Source organism: Sciurus vulgaris (genome assembly GCF_902686455.1).
Source record: "Sciurus vulgaris genome assembly, chromosome: 11".
Taxonomy (NCBI): domain Eukaryota; kingdom Metazoa; phylum Chordata; class Mammalia; order Rodentia; family Sciuridae; genus Sciurus; species Sciurus vulgaris.
In genome coordinates this window covers 62481681-62504142 of record NC_136472.1, presented here as the reverse complement: position 1 = coordinate 62504142, position 22462 = coordinate 62481681, and the positions used below count along the sequence as shown (strand labels likewise).

At 36.5% G+C, this 22462-nt stretch overlaps 1 protein-coding gene across 2 annotated transcripts in view; it reads left to right on the top strand.

Moving 5' to 3' along the window:
* SWAP70 (switching B cell complex subunit SWAP70) overlaps positions 1-22462 on the top strand; it is a 77061-nt gene that overhangs the window by 11842 nt on the left and 42757 nt on the right. The window contains exons 2-3 of one of the 2 annotated variants that reach the window (XM_079104291.1): positions 6025-6165; positions 21568-21603. In XM_079104291.1, the coding sequence (XP_078960417.1) occupies positions 6025-6165; positions 21568-21603 (177 nt within the window). The remainder of the gene's footprint in view (positions 1-6024; positions 6166-21567; positions 21604-22462) is intronic. The other variant, XM_079104292.1, reaches the window with a different exon arrangement.

The following is a 22462-nucleotide window of genomic DNA, read 5'->3' as shown; positions in this document are numbered from 1 at the left end:
AGGTAAGGATATAGGAGTAGGATACTTTCTAAGATGGTTCTCATTAAAGAATCATGGTTTTACTATTGAACAAATTTTTTAGAAAGAACTGATTTAGCAATTATTGAAAGCCTTCAGGATACTGTGCAGGATGCTAGGTGCCATGGGCATGCAACGATGGGTAAGACGTGGGTCTTGCTCTCTGAAATAAAAAGTCTTAGGGATTGACTCTCATATGTGGAAATATAACACAAGAGGTACAGATGGCTTGGGAGTAGGGAGAGAACCTTTTGGTTTTGAGTGGTGAAGGATTCAGAATGAGAAAGCATTTATGTGAGGTAGAAATGGCAGCCTTGTTCAAGGACCCAGTGGAGGAAGTGGGGTGGTATGGGGTTTGCTTTGAGTTTAATGAGGAAGCTTGTTTGACTCGATTTGTACTGTTGGTGCAGAGGGTAAGGAAAAAATAAGGATACAAGGGTAAAGTGAGCTGGCTTTTGGATTGACTTAAACATGGAGCTCAGATACTTCCTTGGCTTCTACTTCTGTAGGCTTTTGATGACTTTTAGGCAAGGGGATAACGTAAGCAGCACTTGAAGATTTATTTGGTAAGTATTTATTTGATAATTGATTAACACTCCAGGATTGAGACAGGGCAGTGTCAACAGTGACTTTGAGATTTTTGAGGATGAGTAAAGATAATTTAAGAGAAAGCAAGTAAAAAAATGTAAGCAGTGACAAGCAGGACGAAAGGATGTCATCAGGAAGGAAAAATGACTCCATGTGGAAAGGGGTAGAACTTCTAGTACACAATGCTCCTAAGGCTGGGCATAGCAATGGTAGGAAATTGGTCATTCTGGCTCATTGTTAGGAATAATTTTCTGGTAATTTGCCATCAGCTTCAAATTTTGTAAATCAGAGAGAACTTTTCATGTTTAAAAAAAAGATCATCCATTATGAATTATAATTCTGTAATTGTGTTGGTTCAGATAAGTCTGTTGGAATAGAAATTCCCACCCCCCTTTTTTTCCAGTGCTGAATCTTCCCCATTACGCACATCCTGTAAAGGGAAATGATGTGACGGGGGGACACATTTCAAAGAACCTTTTAAAATCTCTACATCTTTGAGAGGGAGGAGGATGAACATTAAGCACTCATGTGTTAAAACACGATTCAGTCATTCACCATCCTCGATTTCATTCTCATGATAGCTGGGGCAAAGTGCTAAAAAGGGTGAGTGGCAAATCACTGCACAGCAGCAGACCGCAGGAGCTGGGCTCATGCAGCCAGTCATCTCTTGTCAGCTGAGGCCCTGCAGGGGCAACACTAGGCTGCCATGAAGGAATGGGAGAGATGAGTTTCTGGCATGGATTTGGATCTTTATTGTGTAACAGTAGTTTATTCTTCAACTTAGGGGAATGAGCAGAGTTGCTTAGAAATCATGTGGGTGCTAGAAGAATGGCCTTTGGACGAGCAGGCATTTAAAGTGGGATAAGTTCAGCCTTTTAAAGAAACAAACGCCCTGATTACAGTGATTCAGTGGCAGTCTTTTTACAAATTAAGAACTCATAGTCCTCTTTCTTTGTTTGTTTTTGTCTTAATCTGTTTCTGGCTTCCTCATCTGGAGAAAGGGGTATTGCCAGAGGCTGGTGTTGGAAATGAGGGCTCCCAGAGAAAAAATGGTGCAGTAGTCTAGTTTTTATGCGGGTGCAGTTCTTTACCACAGGATTTAACATGGCTCTGCTGAAGAGTGTCAGTCATCTTGTTGTGTGCTGGGTAATCCCAGCCCCTCCCCGCAGTTTAGACACAATGTGCTTGCCTATCCAGAGTCATGTTTGTGTGAGTTGGGACTGTTTTTCCAGATAGGAGAGGTGGCACAGCATGGAAAGGATACCAGACTGAGGAACTTGCATTCTAATCCTATTTCAGAACTCATAAACACTGTGATGGTGTGAGTCTACTATAAAAAGCACAGGTTGCTGGTATAAGCTTATAGAACTTTACTTATTTAAATTCTGGCCATCAAAATTTTGGTTTCTTTGTACTTACTTTTTTTTTTTTTTTAATTTAAAAAAACCTGAGTTACTGTCTAGACTTTTAAAATACCTGATTAAAAGTTTAAAAAAGTTTTAAAGATAACACAGTTTTTGTCCCTCGTTTAGTAACACTTTTTATCTCATTTGGTTTGTTATTTTGTTTGAAGACTACTTCCTTTTTCTAGGCCTACTGACAAAAGCTATAACAAAGCTGGACTACTCATCCAAATTATAGTTCTCTTCATTTCTCGTGAAATGTGTTTGGATTGACAGTTAAGGGTTGAGCTTTTTCTCCCTCCAAAACTGGGACACAAGCCCAACTCCTCATTTTACAGTGAGCGTTCGAAGACTAAGCAGGTCCATAGTGGTGCCAGGACAGGAGCTCAGTTCTCTTTCTCTAGGGTGCTTATTACTATATGTGTTGTCTCCCTCACAGATTGCAAGTAAAAGTGATTAAGAAAATTAACACTGAATTCAGCCATCCTTGTTTTTAGCAAGAGTGCTGTTTAATTGTCCAGTGCTGAAGTCTAGAGTTCAAATCTGAATCTTCTTTAGTGGGATCATTGAATCAAACTAAGCACCTCCACCTACAGAGAGCAATTGACTTTGGAGAACTGAAAGCATTACATTCCTTATTACTAGAGAGTGTGGATTGGGATTGTAAAACCTGAGTTCTGATCTCAACTCTGCTTAGTAACCTTAGTCAAGAATACATTTAACTCTTTGAGCTAGTACTCAACTATTTATGAGAAATATGACAATGTGGCATCCAAGACCCCTGCCAGGACTTTAGTTGGAGAATCTGTGAAACCCAAAGGTAGAGGACAGGGTCACCATGGAAGAAATTGTTTTCTTTTTGTTTCCTGAGAGCTTTGCTTTAACCAACTACTTTTCTCATTTTATTCCCCTTTCTGGTCAGTCGCTTCTATTCCTATCCAAAAGCTATCCTTACAGCCCTAGATTACATTTCTATTCTTTTGTTTTCCTTTTCTAAACTCATGTATTGCCCTTAGATCCCACTTATCCCTTAATTATGGCACATTGTCGTGGATTATGTCTTCCTTTTGTACTTTGTCTCTAGGGAATAAGTTAATGTAGAAGAACAGATTGTGAAGATAGGTAGATTTGGCTATTTGATCCTTGATAGACTGATTAAAAATATATATGTTCAGTTTTTTAAAAAATTGTTTATTTTTGATACTGGGGAATGAACCCAGAAGCACTTAACCACTAAGTCAAATCATCAGCCCAAATTGTTTTAGTTTGAGAGGATCTGACTAAGTTACTTAGGGCCTTGCTAAATTGCTGAGGCTGGCTTTGAATTTTTTTTTTTTTTTTTTGGTACTAGGGATTGATTCTATTCCACTGAACCTCATCCCCAGCCCTTTTTATTTTTAATTTTGAGACAGGATCTCACTAAGTTGCTTAGGGCTTTGCTAAGTTGCTGAGGCTGGCTTTGAATTTGAGATCCTACTGCTTCAGTCTCCTGAGCTTCCAGGATTACAGGTGTGCACCTCTGTACCTGGCTAGTTTTTGTTTGTTTTTGGCTATGCTGGAGATTAGGCCAGGACCTTGTTTGTGCTAGGGAAGTGCAGTACCACTGAACTACATCTCCAGCCTAGGTAGAGCATTTTGAATAGGTAGTTTTTTTTTTTTTTTTTTTTTTAACTTAATAAGATGGGGAGATGCAGTGGCAGTGAAAAGTTGTCTTTACCCCTGGTTTCCCATCAACTAAGTCCTCCTTGCAGTTAAGTTTTTTAATGAATCCCTCTAGAATTTACTTTTTCCTTTATACAAAAGATGGCAATACTATACATTCTCATGTAATTTATCTTGGGGATCTTTTCATATCAGTACATAGCAAGTTTCCTTATGGTTTTTAATGTTTCATGAAAGTACCATAAATTAGCCAGTGGTTGGCTAATGAGGCAGGAGGATCATGAATTCAAAGCCAGTGGTCCCACATGATTTTATAATTTGAATGATTTTTATAAGTTGAATGAATTTTTATCCTCATCTAAGATATATGTTTTTCATTTCTTTAAAACTTATATTTCCATAGTTACTTTACAGTTTTTCAGCACTTTACATTCTTGAAATTGATCCCCACAAAACCTCTTTGAGACAGATAATTACCAGAGAGATTTTACTAGGTAAATATAGAGAACAAATATGTATCTGTTTAGGATTTTGTTGACTGTGGTGCAAGATTTTTTAAAAAAATACCTTTATGTAATTTACTTATTATTTTTATATGGTCCTGAGGACCATATAAAACCCAGTGCCTCACACATGCTAGGCAAGTGCTCTTACCACTGAGCCACAACCCCTGTGGATTCTTCAATAAAATCCTTACTGTGCTCTTGCCATGTGTTCCACTGGCAAACAGGGTTTTCTTGAGAAATACAACCTGCTTTGTAGGGGCTCAGAAAAGTCTTCATTACTACATTTATAATCAGTGGTAAGTTTACTTCCTTTACTTTACTTACTTCCTTAAAACCAGTAGAGCATGTAGAAAGGGATGTGCACATTAATGAAGCTTTGAGAAACAAAACCAATTTAGAAAAAAAGATATTCAAATGTTCTTTTTATAGATTAAAAATTTTTAATCTTAAAAAATTACAGTTGAAATATGTATATGCAGAAAGGAGCGACTTGCTAAATGGAAGCAAAAGTGTTTACTGAGATGAATGTGGCTTCTTAAATATTTAATACTGAGAAAAATAGGGTATATTTTAACCTGGGATTTGACATCCAGCCTTATCTGTGTAATTTGATCTGTTTGGGATGATGTACAAATAAAATGGAAGGGACTTATGAGTTTTGTTTTTGAAGTTTCACTAGATAGAATTAGAATTTCATGAGATAGCCCAAACTGCTAGTCCTATTACTTGAATGTTGAAATATACACTTAGGTTATTGTAAGACCAGTAGTATTCCTTTATGTATTTATGCTATGGAATGCAGATGTTTTACAAAGTGTTTTCAACCAGTTTAGTGGCTCCTGAGATTTTTATTAAAACATACTAATTGTATGTATTAGTGGGATTTGGTGTGATATTTCCATACATGCATACAGCACGCACTGATCAAATCCAGCTGCCTTTGTTCCACCCTTTTCCCCTGCCCTATCTCCAGTAATCACCATACCTGAGATATTTGTATTTTTCTTCTATTTCTAAACCATGCTCTTGATTTCTTTCTGTTTTTATATTCATGTTCTTTTGTACTTATACAGAAACTTGGCCTAGAGTCATAGAATTTTAGAGATGTTTGGACACTTAACAGATTACAAGTTAGTATTTGGTGTTTTTATATATTAATCTGACCTTTCTACTGAATATATGAACAAACTGAAGCCCAGAGAAGTTGTGATTTGTCCAGCTTAGCCACCTTATTCAGAACACCTGGCTACAGCTGCCCAGTACACAGTTCTTTCTCTAAATAAACTCTATCTGGATGATGCTGATCTACTTGGGGAAAATTTTAATTTTGAACACCTTTTACCTCCTCTCTTTCTTTCTAATGTGGATCAGCTATAAAAGACAGTAAGGAGAAAATTGTGTTCATAGACCTTGCATGGAGCCTGGCTCATGTAGGAATGTAAAATAGACTTGCTTGAAGTAAACCAAAACTGGGGAGGAATGAGAGAGATTCATGTGTAATAAGTAGGGGGGCTGGCAGCTGAGCAGTACTTCCAAACTTGCTGATTTATTTTCTCTCTTTTTGGTACCAGGGGACACTAAGCCACATCTCCACCCCTTTTTTAAACTGTTCTGTTTTGGTTGCTTAAGGCCTTGCTAAATTGCTGTGGCTGGCCTTTAGTTGCAGTCCTCCTGCCTCAGCCTCCTGAGTTGCTGGGATTATAGGCATGTGCCATCAGGCCCGTCTTGCTGGTTTATTCTCCTGTCTTTCTCTGCCTACGGCAGGGAATTGTGTGTTGTGTTCATACAGTGGAGGTGTCACATGGTGATTTAGTGGGTGTCTTTAAGTTACTCTTTTTTCCCCTTAGGTCCTTTCCCATAACCTATGTACAGTTCTGAAGGTTCCACATGACCCTGTTGCCCTTGAGGAGCACTTCAGGGATGATGATGAAGGACCTGTCTCCAACCAAGGCTACATGCCATATTTAAACAAGTTCATTTTAGAAAAGGTAAGATTCTTAACCTTTTCTTGCTTTCAACTGTGTTTGATTTATCGAGTGGGCCCTTTTCATCACAAATATTTCAAGGTACCACTTGAATGCATCCTCTGGTTTATATTCTGAGTAGGATGCTATTAAAAATCTACCATGCGTTTGGAAACCACATAAACTGCATTGATTTTTGCTGCCATGTTCAGTTTTTTCCCTTGGATTGGATCATTAATAATCTATACATAAAAGTGTTGAAAAAAATGTTTTTTTGATACTGGAGTTGAACCCACAGGTACTTAACCACTGAGCCACATTCCCAGCCTTTTTGAAATATCAGGACAGGGTTGAAAAATATCAGACAAAGCAATTGCTGAATTGCTTTGGGCCTTGCTAAGTTGCTGAACTGTCATTGAACCTGTGATCCTCCTGCCTCAGCCTCCTGAATCACTGGGATTACAGATGTGTGCCACCATGTCTGGCTCTCATTTTTGATCCCACCATGTTCTAAGTTCTTCAGAGATGTTTTTATAGGATCACATCCTTCCCCTCTCTCCCTCTTAATCTAGACATTCCCCAAAACTTAGTTTTCAGCTCTGAGTTCTTTCTCTTTACTCTCTTCTTAGAAAGTGCTTTTATTCTGATGCCCGGTGAAATAAATGAAATTTATTTTTTAACTGATACGTGAAAATAAAAATTGTACGTATTTCTGGGATATCATGTGATGTTTCCTTATGTGTGTACATTATATAAAGTTTAGGTTTGGGTTAAATCATCTTTCCCTTATTTATCATTTCCTTACAGTGAAAACATTTTTCTAAAAGCTTTCTTACAGCTTATAGAAATATACAGTGCTTTATCATTATCTCTAGTCACCCTACTGTGTAATAGGGCACCAGAATTTCTTATTCCTAACTATAATGTAGGATCTGTTGATAACTTTTTCCCATGCTTCCCTCCCAAGTGTTGAATTTAATGCATGAAAAGAGTAAAATAATGTAAACTGATGGTACGTTTAAATACTTGAAAAAATTGGTGATTGAAAAGTTGTGAGGGGCTAGGGTGTGGCTCAGTGGTAGAGTGCTTGCCTAACATGTGAGGCCCTGGGTTTGATCCTTAGCACCACATAAAAAATAAAGGTATTGTGCCCACCTACATCTAAAACAAAATATTAAAAAAAAAAAAGTTGTGAAGGTACATGCTTACTATTAAATACATAATACAGAAATATATGGAATAAAAAGTGAATCTTAAAAAGTCTTTTCAGTTATTCTCCAGGAATAACCATTCCTAATAACAGTTTGATGACTTTGTAGAGCTTTTTAAAATTACATGCAATCTGGGCATGGAAGCACATGCGTATAATCCCAGTGGCTCGTTAGGCTGAGGCAGGATTCAAGGCCAGCCTCATCAGCCTTTAGTGAGGCCCTAAGAAACTTAGTCATACCCAGTCTCCAAATAAAAAGGGCTGGGGTTATGGCTTGATAATTAAATGCCCCTGGGTTCAATTCCTGGTACCGAAAAAAAAAAAAAAAAAAAAAAGGGCTGAAGATATATGTAGCTCAGTGGTAGAGCTCTCCTGGGTTCAGTCTTCAGACCAATAGATAGATAGATAAACAAATCAAGCAAGCAAACTGGGTATGGTGGTGCATTGCCTCTAATCTAGCAACTGGGTAGGCCGAGGCAGAAGGATCACAAGTTCAGGCCAGCCTTGGGTATTTATTTATTTTTGGTATCAGAGTTTGAACCCAGGGGCACTTAGCCACTGAACCACATCCCTCGCCCGTGTTTTTTTTTTTTTTTTTTTTTTTTAATTTTGAGACAGGGTCTTTCTAAGTTGCTCAGGGCCTTGCTAAATTGCTGAGGCTGGCTTTGAACTTGGCCATCCTCCTGTCTCAGCCTCTTATTGCTCCGTTGGCAATTTAGCAAGACTGTCTAAAAAACAAAACAAAACAAAAATTTTAAAAAAAGCAAAACCAAAAAAAGGACTGGGGATGTAGCTCAGGGGTAAAGTGCTCTTAGGCTGTATCTCCAGTATTGAAAACAAAAAACATGCAAATAGCACACAATCATGTACACATGCACACATGTATGCACACTCCCTACTGTTTTTTTTTTTTTTTTTTTTTCTTTTAATTTTGAGATGGTCTTGCCAAGTTGCTGAGCTTCTGACTTAAGTTGTAGAGGCTGGCTTTCAACTTGTGATTCTCCTTCCTTAGCCTCCCCAGTTGCTAGGATTATAGTTGTATACCGTGCCTAGCTAAATGTGGAGTTTTGTTTTCTATTTGAATCATATGTGCAGTTCTGCAATAAATCTTTTTTACTGAACAGTACATTAGTGTTATATCTCCATATCATGTCCATTTAGTTTAGCTATGACAGTAAAATTCATATCAAAAGTTAGGGAACTCCTGCTCTTACCTGCTTATAACGCTAAGTGTGAAATATTTTGGTATATGTCAAAAATGCCTTTCAAGGAGTGACAATAGCATTTTAAAATTAAAAATAAAATGTATTTTAGAGTCCATTTTCCTGTTACCTAAGTACTATACCTATTTATATATTTTTTATGACTTCAGATTTTTATTGCTATTTATACATAAATTTAAAAGTAATTTAGTGTCCTTTTACTATATCAAAGTACACCATTTATCATAATAAGTTAGTAGTATGGAAAAGGTCAAAATGTTGGTCAGGATTCTTTTTTATATTTATTTTTAATTGCAGATGGATACCATACCTTTAATTAATTAATTAATTTTTATATGGTGCTGAGGTTAGAACTCAGTGCCTCACACGTGCTAGGCAAGCCCTCTACCACTCAGCCACAAATCCAGCTCCAGGATTCTTTTTAAAAATCACAAGAGGCTGCATCATATTTTTCAGAACAAAGTAATCATCAAAATTATAGTGTGTTCATTTGTATGGTACTTTTTTGTATCTGTATCTGTTATTACCCATCAGTCCTACAATACAATTTTCTGATGATTTTCTTTATGTCTGTATGTGTATATGTGTGTATATATATGTATATACATAGATATCTGTGTATGTGTACGTGTTTTAAATGTTGTGTATGTTTTTTAAAGTATCATCTCTGGTAGAGATGAGAGCATTGTCTTGAATTGCTTTTCTCCCTGCTTTGTGTTTTTTTAAAATTCAATAAATAAAAATTATATATAATTATAGTGTATAACATATTTTGAAATAGTATATGTTGCAGAATGGTGAAGTCAAAGCAGTATGTATTACCTCACATACTTACCATTTATTTGTAGTCAGAATACTTAGAATCTACTCTGAGCAATTTTTAAGCATGTAGTACATTGTTATTAACTATAGTCACCATGTTGTACAGTCATGTTTAATTAGGAAGAAAACCACATGATAATGAAATGGAAGGTATATTCAAACCTAGAAAAATCACATATTTTATGATTCCATTTATATATAAGGTCCCAAATAGGCAAATATCTAGAGATAAGGGACTGTGGGGAGGTAAAAATGGTGAGTGACTACTAATGGGTTTGGAGTTTCTTTGGGGGAATGGTGAAAATGTTCTAGATGGTGATAATGGTTGTAAAACCTTGTGGATATATAGTGAAATTGTGTACTTTAAAAGGGTGAGTTTTCTGAACACTTTTTAAGTATTTAAAGATTTAATCAAATTGTTGGTTTCTGTACATCTGAAACATCTTCACAGTAAGATGTTATACTATTTTCTGGAGTTTTTTGTTTTGTTTTTGCTTGTTTTGCTGCTATTTTGTTCATTGACTAGTTGTTCTATAGTTAAAAGTAACTATGTCTTTAGCAAATATTTGATGACCTGCTATGTGCATGTGTTTAATCTTAAAAATTATAGGCAGTATAATTGTGTCTTATTAAAATACTTAGAACATACTAGGAAATTCTCAGAAATATGAAAATTGTTTTTTAGTGCTAGCATTTGTGTGGAATGGCTCATTAGAGAGGATATACACTGGGTTAATATCTTTTAATATATATTTTTTCATATAATACATGTTTTTTACTTGTTGATGGACCTTTATTTTATTCATTTATTTATATGTGGTGCTGAGAATTAAACCCAGTGCCCCACACATGCTAGGCAAGTGCTCTACCCCTGAGCCACAACCCCAGCCCCTGGTTTAATATCTTGAAGTGCTGTACCTTAGTACGGCGTTTTGTTCTCCTGATGCAATATTTTTTAAACCTCTTTAATTTTAAGTTTTAAAATGTTCTTTGTTTGAGTATTTGTATATTTTAAAGTTTTTAACTGGAAGAGAAAAAAATCCAAAATGAGCCACAAAATTTGGAGAAAAAAGTATTCACGGATCTAGTGAGGATGTGATGAAACAGTGAGTCCTTGTTTATTACTGCTTAGCCACCTGGAGTGGAGTTTCGCCAGCCTTGCAATTCAAGTAAGGCAGCCAAGGTTTCCATGGTGTGGGTTTAAATTGTGCAAAGAGTAGTGCCTTGTTTTGAAATTTGGTTGGAAAGAAAAAAAATGCCAATAGTGCCTGAAGAATGTTAACACAAAGCTTAGAGATTTCTATTAGTAATGCAAAGAAAATATAAAGTATTGATTAAACATTTGCAAGGTGTGCTATTCATATGTACTGCCTCATTTGATCCTCATGTTAATCCTGTGAGGTAGAACTGGAATTATGCCCATTTAATGCAGGAGGAAATAGAGCCTAAGATGGCCTAGCTAATAAGGGGTAGATAAGTTTTGGACCTAAACCATTTAGCTTTTCCATCAGCATCCCTTTAACTGTATTCTTGAGGAATCAATTGCTCCCTTTCAGAATTATGTTTTTTCCCTAGTTATTTGATTACACAGGGGAAATACTAGTTGAAGGCAGTGGTGGGAGTTACTTAAAAAAAAAGTCTGATGACTGGCTGTTTTTTCTCTTAAAGGTGGCCCGCTGCACGCCGGGTTGTACTTCAATCTCTTAAACCCTTTATACTTTTTCTGGGGAAAAAAATTCTGATAAACTATTGTAGCACCCATTCAGTTCTCTTAGATTCTTTTAAGTATTTTAGGATGATTCTTTTCTTTTAGTGTATGGTGTTCTTTAGTGTCTGTTTGGTTAGTTTGTATGCAGATTGTTTTAGAGGTCTTTTGCCTTTGCCTGAAAGTATTATTCTGAAGAGGTTGGGACTAAGATAAATTTTGTTGAAACTCAGTTTCTAAAAGGTAATTTTCATATTTGGCTTCTGTATTTACTTCCTGATAATCATTCCTGTTGTTCTTTACAGTGATAGAATTTATTTTTAGTTTTTCTGAGACTAAAATGATTAACTTGTCTGTTGTTCTTTCACCAAATATTTTGCCTTCCCTGCATGCTAACTTTGCTAAATTCCTTCTTCAGTAAAGGAGTGGAATTCCACAAACATATAGGAAGAAACTTTAGTTTTTCTTTTTTTTCCTTTTCTTTTCTTTCTTTTTTTTTTTTTTCCCAAAGTGACACCATACCTGGATTTTCAGATGGTGAATAATTGAAGAAATTGGTATATTAATACTTCTTTCCTATTTAGGCCCAAGGAACTACATAAAAAACTAGTTCTGCTTCAGCATGTTTAAGAGGCAGTCTAATTCTTTCATGAGATTTAATGGCTGATTAGGCTTGCTGGTCCAAATCATTGTTAGTTCTTTTCCTTAGCTCTACAGAGTAAGTCTTGGTCTTTGCTATGTGATTAAAACCAGTAATTCATTGGCAACATACCAACTTCAACTTGGAGACTGATTCTTTCCAACAGAATTTTTTTTATTGTTTTGTTTTTTGAAAGCATACATACACACAAGAGAAAAACACAGAACATTTTGGCTTAATATCATCGCCTTTAGAGACTAGAAGCCTCTGCATTCTGTTTTTCTAGTCCGATGCTCTTTCCCCCTTTGGTGTGTGAGCTTTCTTACCTTGCTTGGCGCTTATGTGGCAGTTATATTTCTTGCATAACTTGTGGGTTCAGGTTTCTTTGTTGGTTGAATGACTGTGCCTTCAGTTCTCAGAGTACTTCCACTGTGTGCCTAAGAGCCATCACTGAATACGAAGTGGTACTACTCTTAACCGTGCAAACCCATGCTTTTGCATGTTCTTTCTGTCTTGTAGTCTGTATTATTTTTTTCTTTCATTATTGTTTAAAAGTTGTATAGTCTTTCGGTTCGTTTTCTCTTTTTGAAACTAGGTCTTGATAAGTTGCTCATGCTGGCCTTGAACTCATGATGCTCCTGCCTCAGCCTCCTGAGTAGTTGGATTACAGACATGCTGCAAGTTGTATGGTTTTAATTTGGCACATTGACAAAGTTGTACTCGACATTTTCATCATATTTGTGAATCAACAGAGAACTATATACTTCTGAGCAAATGGGTTTCTTGCTGAGACCTATGGATTACTATGCTGCTATGAAAATTTTGATCAACAATATAAATGTCAGTGATATAAAGAAATATTGTTTTAAAAAATAACAGCTTTATTGACATATAATTCATGTATTGTATAATTTACCTATTTGACAGCAAGGATGATTTATTCTTTTTCCTTTCCTATACACATAGTTGCCTACCAATTTAGTGGTTTTAGTATAGTTATTATTTTGTGTGACCTATTACCACACTCTATTTTGGAATATTTTCACTACTCTCTTCCCCCTAAATTCCATACCCATTAGTATCACGTTGCCCTCCTCACAACCCTGGACAAGCACCAGTCTATTTTCTATCTGTGGATTTGCCTGTTTTGGACATTCAGTGTTAATGGAGTCATACAATATACAACCTTTAGTTTCTTTCACTTAGTATGTTTTCAAAGTTCGTCCATGTTGTAATTTGTAATAGTGCTTCATTCCTTTTTAGCCAAATAATATTCTATTATGGCTACACCACATTTTGTTTACACACTCATCAGTGGTTGGACATTTGAGTTGTTTACTTCAGAGCAACAGCATTGGCCTTTCTCTGTTCCTCATATTACCAAGGCTCTTTCTGCCTCAGAGCCTTGAGATATGCTGCTTCCTCTGCTGTAAGACTTCTTCCATCCATAAGATACAGCCACTTCTTGTCCATCCTCTGGTCGTTGTTTCTTCCGCGGGAAGGTTTCCTCAGTTGGCATCCCACCCTTTCCAGAGATAATAACATCTCATGATGTGTGCTCACAGCATCCTATCCTTTTCCTTCTGAGGTCTTAGAGTTTTCAGTGTATAGGTACTGGGCTGTTGCTGTAATGTTTGGGGTTGTATTCTGCTTATGGAGTATAAGTTCTGTGATGGTGAGGGCTGATTCACTGTTGTCCAGTCTTGGCATAAGGACTGGCACTTGGTGAACCCTCACAACTCTCTGAATGAATAAGCAAATGAACCCTGCATACAATGCAGAGAAGATGCAATGTGAATAAAATATGGCCTTCTATTTTAAAGAATTCATGATTTTGTGTGAACTACAGTGAATACAGAACTTAGACTCAGAAAAGAGTTGTAGGTTAGAATTGTATGTGTGGCTATAAGAGCCTTCCCCTTTTGCCTTCTCCATTTTCTTGGGTTTTGTACTTTTGCTCTGGTCTAAGTGAGTTTGTGAAACTTAATATTTTTCTATTGAGCTATAATTCACATAACATAAAAGTTACTGTTTGTTTTTTGCAGTGCTGGGGGTCCAACCCAGGGCTTTGTGCATGCTAGGCAAGTGCTTTACCTCTGAGCTATATCCTCAGCTCAAACCTACCATTTCCCCCCAAAAACATACCATTTTGAGGTATATAATTCAGTAGTTAGTACATTTACTATGTTATATAGTCACCATCTCTATCTAATTCCATAATCCCCAAAAGAAATCCTGTAAGTGGTCAATCTCCAATCTGCCTTTCCCCAACTCCCTAGCAACTACTACTTTCTGACTCCCTGGGTTTGCCTGTTCAGAATATTTCATGTTAATCAATCATACAATATGTGGCCTTTTGTGTCTGACTTCTTTCATATAACATAATAATTTCAAGGTTCATCCATGTTGTAGCATTACTTCATTTTTATGGCTGAATAACATTCCATTGTATTGCCATGCCACATTTTTTCACCCATTCATTGTTTATACACGTATTCTTTCTTGTTTTTCTTTCTTCCTCATATTTTTTTAACTGTCGCTATCCTAGTGGATGTGAAAACTTACTATTCTTAAGCCTTTTAAAAATTGGCAAAGAATAAGTGATGGACTTATATAAACAGTCCCTTGCACTTTGTTTTCCACCTTCCTGAAACAATCCCTAATCATCCAGCCCTTTGACATGCCCATTCAATAACTGAGTGCAGAGCACCAAAAGAGAAAAATACTGGCTTGTGACTCTGCTCTGTTTTCACCTGAATAATCCTTCTGCGCACTTCAAATTAAGCATGATTTGTATCCAACCTCCATCCTCACCATCTGAATTGTATTCCAGAGCACCCTGTACTCATCTTTATTGTAGCATTTGCAAATAACTGTTATTTCTCATTGCATCAGATTCCTAGTGACTAGAAGCTCTGTAAAGTGGGACTCTCTTATTTGATGTGGGACTCCCAAATTATATATATTGACTGACCTGTAGTAGACAGGTAGTAAATATTTGCATATTATCAGATATACAGTAAAAGAGAGGACCTAAAATAAGGATCTTGGGGCTGGGGAGATAGCTCAGTTGGTAAAGTGCTTGCCTTGCAAGCACAGGGCCCTGGGTTCGACCCCTAGCACCGGGGGGAGGGGGATATATATATATATGTATATATATATATGTAAATATATATATGTAAATATATATATATGGATCTTGAGCTGCCTTTCAGCTCAAAGGCAGACATTGATACAGACTTGACTACACTTTATACAAACAGCAAACATGATTTATTCTTTTTCCCTTCCTATACACATAGTTGCCTTCTATATGCCCTCTGGTCTGCATATTGCTTTTTTCTGTTTTATCTTTTCCCTCCAGAACATCATAGAATTTAATAATAATCCAATACTTCATAGTATTAAAAAAATTAGCTCATCATATATGTTCCTTTATTCTTAGAATATTGAGCACCATTTGTTTTAGTATATGGTGTATAAAATCCTAGAGACCCCAAATTGAATTTACTTGTTTTATTTGGTGTAATCCCTCATGAAAGCACTTGAATGCTAATTCTTTATCTACTATTTAATGTTGAAAAGTGATGAATTTTGTACTTAAAAAAAAAAAAATGTGAAAGGGACCTGGGGAGGAAGGAAGGGAGGGAAATGGGACATACCGAAGAATGGTATTGGCCTAATTATGTTGTTATATTGTGTGCATGTTGAATCCCACCATTATGTATAATTATAAGGCACCAATAAAAATATGGAAAGAATTGTGTTAAAAATGCATAACCTAAATTTACTCTTTTTAACAGTTTTAAGGACATATATGGTATTTTGAATTAAATGCATATTACTGTACAGGGATATCTAGAACTTTTTCTTCTTGAAGGCCTGAAACTCTATTAGACAACAGCCCCTTTTCCTTCTTCCCCCAGCCCCTGGCAACCACCATTCTACTCTATTTAATGAATTCAAGTTACTTTAGTTAGATATCTCATAAGTGAAATCATACCTCTTTAACTTTTTGTGATTGGCTTATTTCACTTAGCATAATATTCTTAAAGTTCATCTATGTAGTAGCAAATGACAGAATTACTTTCTTTTTTAAGGTCACATAATATTGTTAGATAGCTATATATCTATCTACATATATATTTCGCATTTTCTCTGTTCATTTTTTGATGGACATGTAGGTGCTTCTATATGTTGGCTAATGTGAATAGTGCTGCAGTGGACATGGGTGTGCTAATATCTCTTCAAGGTCTTATTTTCAGTTCTTTTGAATATGTACCTGAAAGTGGGATTGCTTGATCATATAGTAGTTTTATTTTTCACTTTTTTTTTTTTTTTTTGCAAGATTGGATTTTTATTTTGGTAGTTGTTTAAATTTAACCCACAGAAAATGGCTTTAGAATCCACATAATAAAGAAATGAGTTAGTGTTTTCAAAGGCAAAAGAGAACGGCTGTTGCCATCACTTTTACCAAAAAACACACATTTCAAACACCCTGTGCTTTGTCGTTCTAAAAGAGAGAGGGAAATATTTCCCCAGGGAATTTATACTATTGATGTACTTCAAACTTTAGACATAACCATATTTGACCTTACTAGAAAATTATCCAAGATAGAGAGACTCCATTAAGCTAATTTTTATTTGACTTATATTACATATGAAGCCATAGCTCTTGGAAAGATCATAGCAGAGGTCAGTAGCTTGTGGGCTATTTTTTAAGACATATATGTTAGGGCAATTTAACATTGAAATGAAACTGAGTGGAGGGTACCAAAGTGCCTGATACGCCTGCAGTCTCCACATGTGCATAGACTTTTCCATTTTCAGCATCCCTCACCAGAGTGACACATTTGTCGCAAATGAAGAACCAACATTCACACTTTACCACCCAAAGTCTGAGATTTGCATTGGGATTGCTTTTGGTATGTTGCATTCTATGGGTGTGGACAAATTGCACAGTGACACATGTCCTCCACGACAGTTCTACCTGGAGTAGATTCACTTTGCAGAAGGAGCCCTGTGCTCCACCTACTTATCCATTCTTCCCTCCAGCCCCTGGCAACCACTCATCTTTTTCTGTCTCTAGAGTTTTCCATTCCCCATAATTTTATACAATTGGAATCATAGACGATGGAGCCTTTTCCGATTGACTCCTTTAATGAAGTTGTAAATATTTAAGTTTCAAATCTTCATGTCTTTCCGTGGTTTAAGGGTTCATTTCTTTGTAGTGCTGAATAATATTTCATCGTCTAGCTTGTGGTGTTTAAGGAGAAAAGCAGATGTCCAAAAAAAGACAGTTTTGAAGTGTGGAGAATAATTTACTGAAAAGCTAGATAAAATGACAAACATATGGCACATGTCACACTACCTTTTGTCCCCATACCTATAACTAACATTGGTGATTAATCATAGCAGTCTTCCTTGGAGCAGATGGCATTTGAGAAAAAAAGACTGTCATCCTTGCTTCCGGTCTTCACGCAGGGAGTGTTAAGCTGCTTTGGCAGAGGAATGAGATATTCCAAAAGACAGGGAGAGAGGCAGCAGAAGACCTATTTGATTAAAAAAGAAAACTCCTTAAACTGTCCATCTAATGGAGTCTAATTAGTCTGTGTTGGTTAACTCATCTATTATATTCCAAGAATCTCTTGAAGAATCCAGTCCAGATGTCAATGAGAAATATATGAATATAGAGCACCAAATAAAAAAAAACTATAAATAAATAGAAGGAAAACCAGTAGAGTAGAGAAAGTGGAATAGCGGAAGGGAGGAGGCAAGAGAAAGATAAAGCACTGAGGACTGAAATGGAGTAAATTATATTCCACATAGGTATGATTATTTCAAAATGAACCCCATTCTTACATATAATATAATGCATTAATAAAAAATGCATTAAGGCATAAGATTCAGAGGATCCTAAACCTTGAGTTGTGAAGTTTAAAGCTGCAGAATTAGAGAAGCACTGGCCCGTCCTGGCATGATTCTTGCTGTGGTATGGCAGAATTTTGGCTCCGATTCTACCCTGCCAGTTTCTTATCTGTTGGAGGTGAGAAATGACTGCGTGTGCCTAGGGCACTGGAGTCTATACCTCCTGTTTTCACTACATGTCAAACCAGCAGTTGGAGTTGCAACATCAGGGTTTCTGGTTAGGGACACATCAGTCCTTTCCCTGGTGTGATTATGGATTGCATTTAACTAGGATTGATTTATCCTAGGAACCTAGGCACAGCCAACTCCCATGGAGTTTATACAAGGACAGCTGCTTTTCTGGGAGGCTAGTCTGCAGCAGACCACTCTTAGACAGTTTTTTTTTTCTTTTTCTCTTAATCTCGTTATTTTTCACTTTTTGACGATCCATCATACTGTTTTCCGTAGCAACTTCACCATTTTATAATCCTATCAACAGAGCACCAGTGTTCCAGTTTTTCTGTATACTTGTAATTTTTATTTTTTTGATAGTGACCATCCTAACAGGTGTGAGATGATATCTCATTGTACTTTAATTTGTGTTTTCTGATGATAAATGACATTGAGCATCTTTTCATCTGTTTGTTGAAAATTTGTATATTTTCTTTGGAGACATGTCTTCAGATCCTTTGTTCATTTTAATTTTTCTTGATTCATTTTTAAGTTGGTTTTATTGCTTGTGTTGAGTTGTAGGAGTTCTTTGGGTATTCAGGAAGTTAACCTCTTTTGTCGTTGTTGTTGTTTTGGGGTACTGGGTATTGAATACAGAGGTACTGTACCACAAGCTACATCCCCGGTCCTTTTTATTTTTATTCGAGACAGGGTCTTGCTAAGTGCCCGAAAGTCTCACAGAGTTGCCGAGGCTGTCTTTGAACTTGTGATCTTCCTGCCTCTGCCTCCTGAGTTGCTGGGATTACAGGTTGTTCACCACTGTGTCCAGCTTAGATATTAATCTTTTAACCAATACATGGCTTGTAAAATTATTTTCTCCCATTCTGTAGGTTGCCTTTTCACTCTGTTGATTATTTCCTTTGTGGTACAGAAGTTTTTAAGCTTGTAGTTCTGTTTCTGTTTTTGGTTTTGTTGCTTGTGTTTTTGGTATCATATTTAAGAATGTCATTGCCACTGCAGTATCATCAAGCAGCCACCCTGTGTTTTCTCCTAGGAGTTTTAGGTCTTAGTCTTAGGTCATTTCTGAGTTAATTTTTGTATGTGATGTTAAGTAAGGGTCTGTCTTCATTTATTGTCAATATGAATATACAGTTTTTCTAATACTATGTGTTGAAGACTCTATCTTTCCCTGTTGTATATTCTTGGCAACCTTGTTGAAGATCATTTGATCATATGCTTGAGGGTTTATTTCTGACTTCTCTATTCTGTTCCATTGGTCTTATATATGTGTCTTTATGTCAGTACTATGCTATTTTGATTACTGTAGCTTTGTAATATGTTTTGAAGTCAGGAGGTATATGAGGTCTCCAGTTTTGAATTTTTTTTTTGCTATTTTGGGGTCCCTTAAGATTTCATGTGAATTTCAAATGTTTTTCTATTTCTGCAAACAGTGCCATTGGGGTTTTGTAGGCATTGCATTGAATCTGTAGATTAAGTTGTGTGAGTATCTTAACAGTATTAAATCTTCCAGTCAATGAACATGGGTTGTCTTTACATTTATTTGTATTTCCTAAACTTTCTTTCAGCAGCATTTTGTAGTTCTCATTGTATAGATCTTTTCCCCTTCTTGATTAATTCCTGAGCATTTTATTCTTTTTGATGCTATTGTAAGTGATATTTTCTTTTTAAAAATATGTTCTTTTTGGATATACATAATAGTTGAGTATATTTTCTATTTTTACATACATAGGGTAGTAACTTCCCATTCTTGTGGTTATTCATGATATGAAGTTGTACTGGTTGTATATTCATACATGAACATAGGAAAGTTATGTCTTATTCATTCTACTGTCTTTCCTGTTCCCACCCCCCATTCCCTTCCTTTCATTCCCCTTTGTCTAATCCAGTGAATTTCTACCCGCCCCCCCCATTGTGCGTTAGCATCCACATATGAGAGATAACATTGGCCTTTGGTTTTTTGGGATTGGCTTATTTCACTTAGCATGATAGTCTCCATTTCCATCCATTTACTGGCAAATGCCATAATTTCATTCTTCTTTATAGCTGAGTAATATTTCATTGTGTATACATACACTACATTTTCTTCATCCTTTCATCTGTTGAAGGGCACCTAGACTGGTCCCATAGTTTAGCTATTCTGAATTGATCTGCTATAAACATTGATGTGGTGACATCACTATAATCTGCTGATGTTAAGTCCTTTGGGTATATGCCAGGGAGTGGAATAACTGGGTCAAATGGTCGTTTCATTTCAAGTTTTCTGAGGAATCTCCATACTGCTTTCCATATTGGTTGCACCATTGTGCATTCCTGCCAGCGACATATGAGTGTACCTTTTTCCCTACATCCTCTCCAACATTTATTGTTACTTGTTATTCTTGATAATTGCCATTCTGACTAGAGTGAGATGAAGTCTCAGTGTAGTTTTAATTTACATTTCTCTAATTTGAATTACTTCTTGTGAAGTGCATGATACTTTCTTAATTTTGTTTTGGCTTTGTTCATTATTAGTATATAGAAATGCAATGGAATTTTGGACTTTGATTTTGTGTTCTGCAACTTTGCTGAATTCATGTATTCTATTATTTGTATGGAATCTTTAGGGGTTACTACATCTAAGATCTTGTCATCTACAAACAGGTAATTTTACTTCTTCCTTTTCAGTTTGTATCCTCCTTATTTCTTTTTGTGTGTAATTGCTCTGACTAGAACTTACAGTAATATGTTGAGAAGTGGCAAGAGTGGGCATCCCTGTCTTATTCCTCGAGGATCTTAAAGGAAAGTCTTTTTGTTTTTTCACCATTAGGCATGAAGATAGCTGTGGACTTTTCATATATGAATTGATATTGTACATTATTATGGTACTAGGGATTAAACCCGGGGTCACTTTACCACTGAACTGCACCCTACTCTTTTTATTTTTTATTTTGAGACAGGGTCTTGTTACATTGCTGAGATTATCCTTTTGCCTTAGCCTCCCAAGTTGCTGGGATCACAGGTATGTGTCACTGTGCCTGGCAATATTGTGCTTTTTAAAGAGTGTAAATTCCAACATTTAATATACCTTTGAATAAGAATAAACCAAAGAGAAGGAATCAATTAAGCTTTAGAGAAGAAATGAGCCAGACAGCTTATTAAAAATAAGTAAGATATAGTGAACTTGGTTCAGAAAGCTACTATTCTTTCCTAGGCGAACTAATATATGGAGAATATGCTTGGTTTCTGACCCCATTGCAATCTGACTTTTATCCAAACTTGGCTATCTTGGAGGTAACTAGTGATCTCTGAATTGCAGAACCAGTGGTCTTTTTTAAAACTCCTTTTTCTATGATCTCTCTGTAGCATTGGACACTATTAATCAAAATTTTTTCTTAACTGTTTCCTCACAGTTTTCATTGTTTATGGTTTTTCTACCATTTTGGCTCTTACATCATAATTACTGTTTCTCCTCTCACTTTGTAAATGCAGGGGTACCTTGAGGTTCAATTTTTGACCCCATTTCTTTTCTTGCCTTATGTTCTCTTTCACTGATATCATTGGCAATCATGACTTCAGTCATTTTCATTTTGCATTTGATTCATAAATCTGCCTCTCTTGTAGGTTACATGTCACTTCTTTGGTTGTCTTTGGACACCTTCGTCTAAATGTCTTGGCAGAACTTCAAGTTGAAGATGCCCATAACTGAAGACTTTCCCTTTCCCTCTCCCCTTCTTGTTGTTGTTTGCAGTGCTGGAGATTGAGCCCAGGACCTTGCACATACCAGGCAAGTGCTCTACCATTGAGTTATATCCCAAGCCCCTTCTTGTTTTGTCAAGATGCTGATCCATTCCCTGAAGTCTCATCTATTTTATATTCATCCCTTCTGTCCATTTTTACCAAGATCTTACCCTAGTTGGGCCCTTTAATGCCTTTTGCCTGGAATTTTTGGAGTAATTTCTTATCTTTTTTTTTTCTCTCTGTATCCTTCTACCCACTGAAATCCATCTAGTGCAATTTGGTCTGTAAAATTTTCCTAAAACACAGAACCAATTGTTGCTCTTTACTCACAAACCTTTGGTTATTTCCTCCTGTATTTATAATAAAGTCAATTCCAAAGCATCATATAAATCTGACTTTAGCCTTTCCCGCACCTATGTCAACCCAACTTGGCTACTCACCACTCCCCATACATGGGTGGCACCTGCTGCTGTTGTGCCTTGGCTCATGACTATTCTTCTTCTGCCCTTTGGAGTGATCACTGTATCTTAAGGTCCACCTCAAATACCATCTTTTCTATGGGCTGCATATGACCTGCTTGTTTTCTGTTTTAAAACCCTTCCATTGGTGTTTTTGTTGTACAGACCTTTTCTTAGAATTATTAATCCCTTTGTGATTTGGTCTTTGCTTTGCAGCCACTTTTCTAGCTACTCCCCCTCAGGAATTCTGTCATTCACCACATAATCCACATAGAATCACTTCTTGTTCCTCAGAGCAAGGAGATACGCTTTCATGCACATATCATTTCCTCTGTGTGGCATATCTTCCACTTAGTGTTTTTTCAGGGTGTGGGTAGAGCTGGTGGCAGTGGCCTTTGAAACTAGTTCTGCATAGATGTCCTCTATGACATAGATGGTCTCCATCTA